Source organism: Trypanosoma equiperdum (assembly GCF_001457755.1).
Source record: "Trypanosoma equiperdum strain OVI genome assembly, contig: ctg_1602, whole genome shotgun sequence".
Lineage (NCBI taxonomy): Eukaryota > Euglenozoa > Kinetoplastea > Trypanosomatida > Trypanosomatidae > Trypanosoma > Trypanosoma equiperdum.
Genome location: NW_027123619.1, coordinates 2,817 through 3,367, shown reverse-complemented (window position 1 = coordinate 3,367; position 551 = coordinate 2,817). Strand labels below are relative to the sequence as shown.

Below are 551 nucleotides of genomic sequence, written 5' to 3'. Positions count from 1 at the left end.
TTTTTTTTTCTATTTCACTCCTTTTTTATTTCTGTTTCCTTTAATAGTAATAGTAATAGTAATAATAATAATAATGATAGTAATAATAACAAGGAAAGAAAATAAATAAATAAATAAATAAAATAAGACTTGCCTCCTATCTATCAAAAATCATGAGGCTCATTTTCATCACATGTTGCTTTTAACAAATTCCTTCAGTGCTGCCACATCACGGGCTCCTTCGTAGCGGAGGCCTTCTTTTTTACTTCGAGCAAAAAGCAGAAGTGTCGGGTACCCGCGAACATCAAAACGCTCCGCCACATTGCGGTGCTTGTCAGCATCCAATCGAGCAATAACCACCGATGTCTCATCTTTCATTTCTTTAGCGAGTTCCTCCCATTTGGGTTTAAGACGTTTGCAATGTCCACACCATGGCGCATAAAACATTACAAACACATGTTTCTCCGTATCCAACGCCACCTTATCAAAATTATCAGGAGTTAACTCCACGGAATCCTTCGCCTCATCAGCAAATGAGCCAACAGTAACAAAAGCGATGGCAACAGATAAAA

General features: G+C 37.7%; 1 pseudogene across 1 annotated transcript; it reads right to left on the bottom strand.

Annotated features, from left to right (window-relative positions):
- Positions 1 to 168: 168 nt before the first annotated feature.
- TEOVI_000583900:pseudogene lies at positions 169 to 549 on the bottom strand (annotated as a pseudogene). The gene has a single exon. A coding segment is annotated over exon 1 (381 nt).
- Positions 550 to 551: the final 2 nt, after the last annotated feature.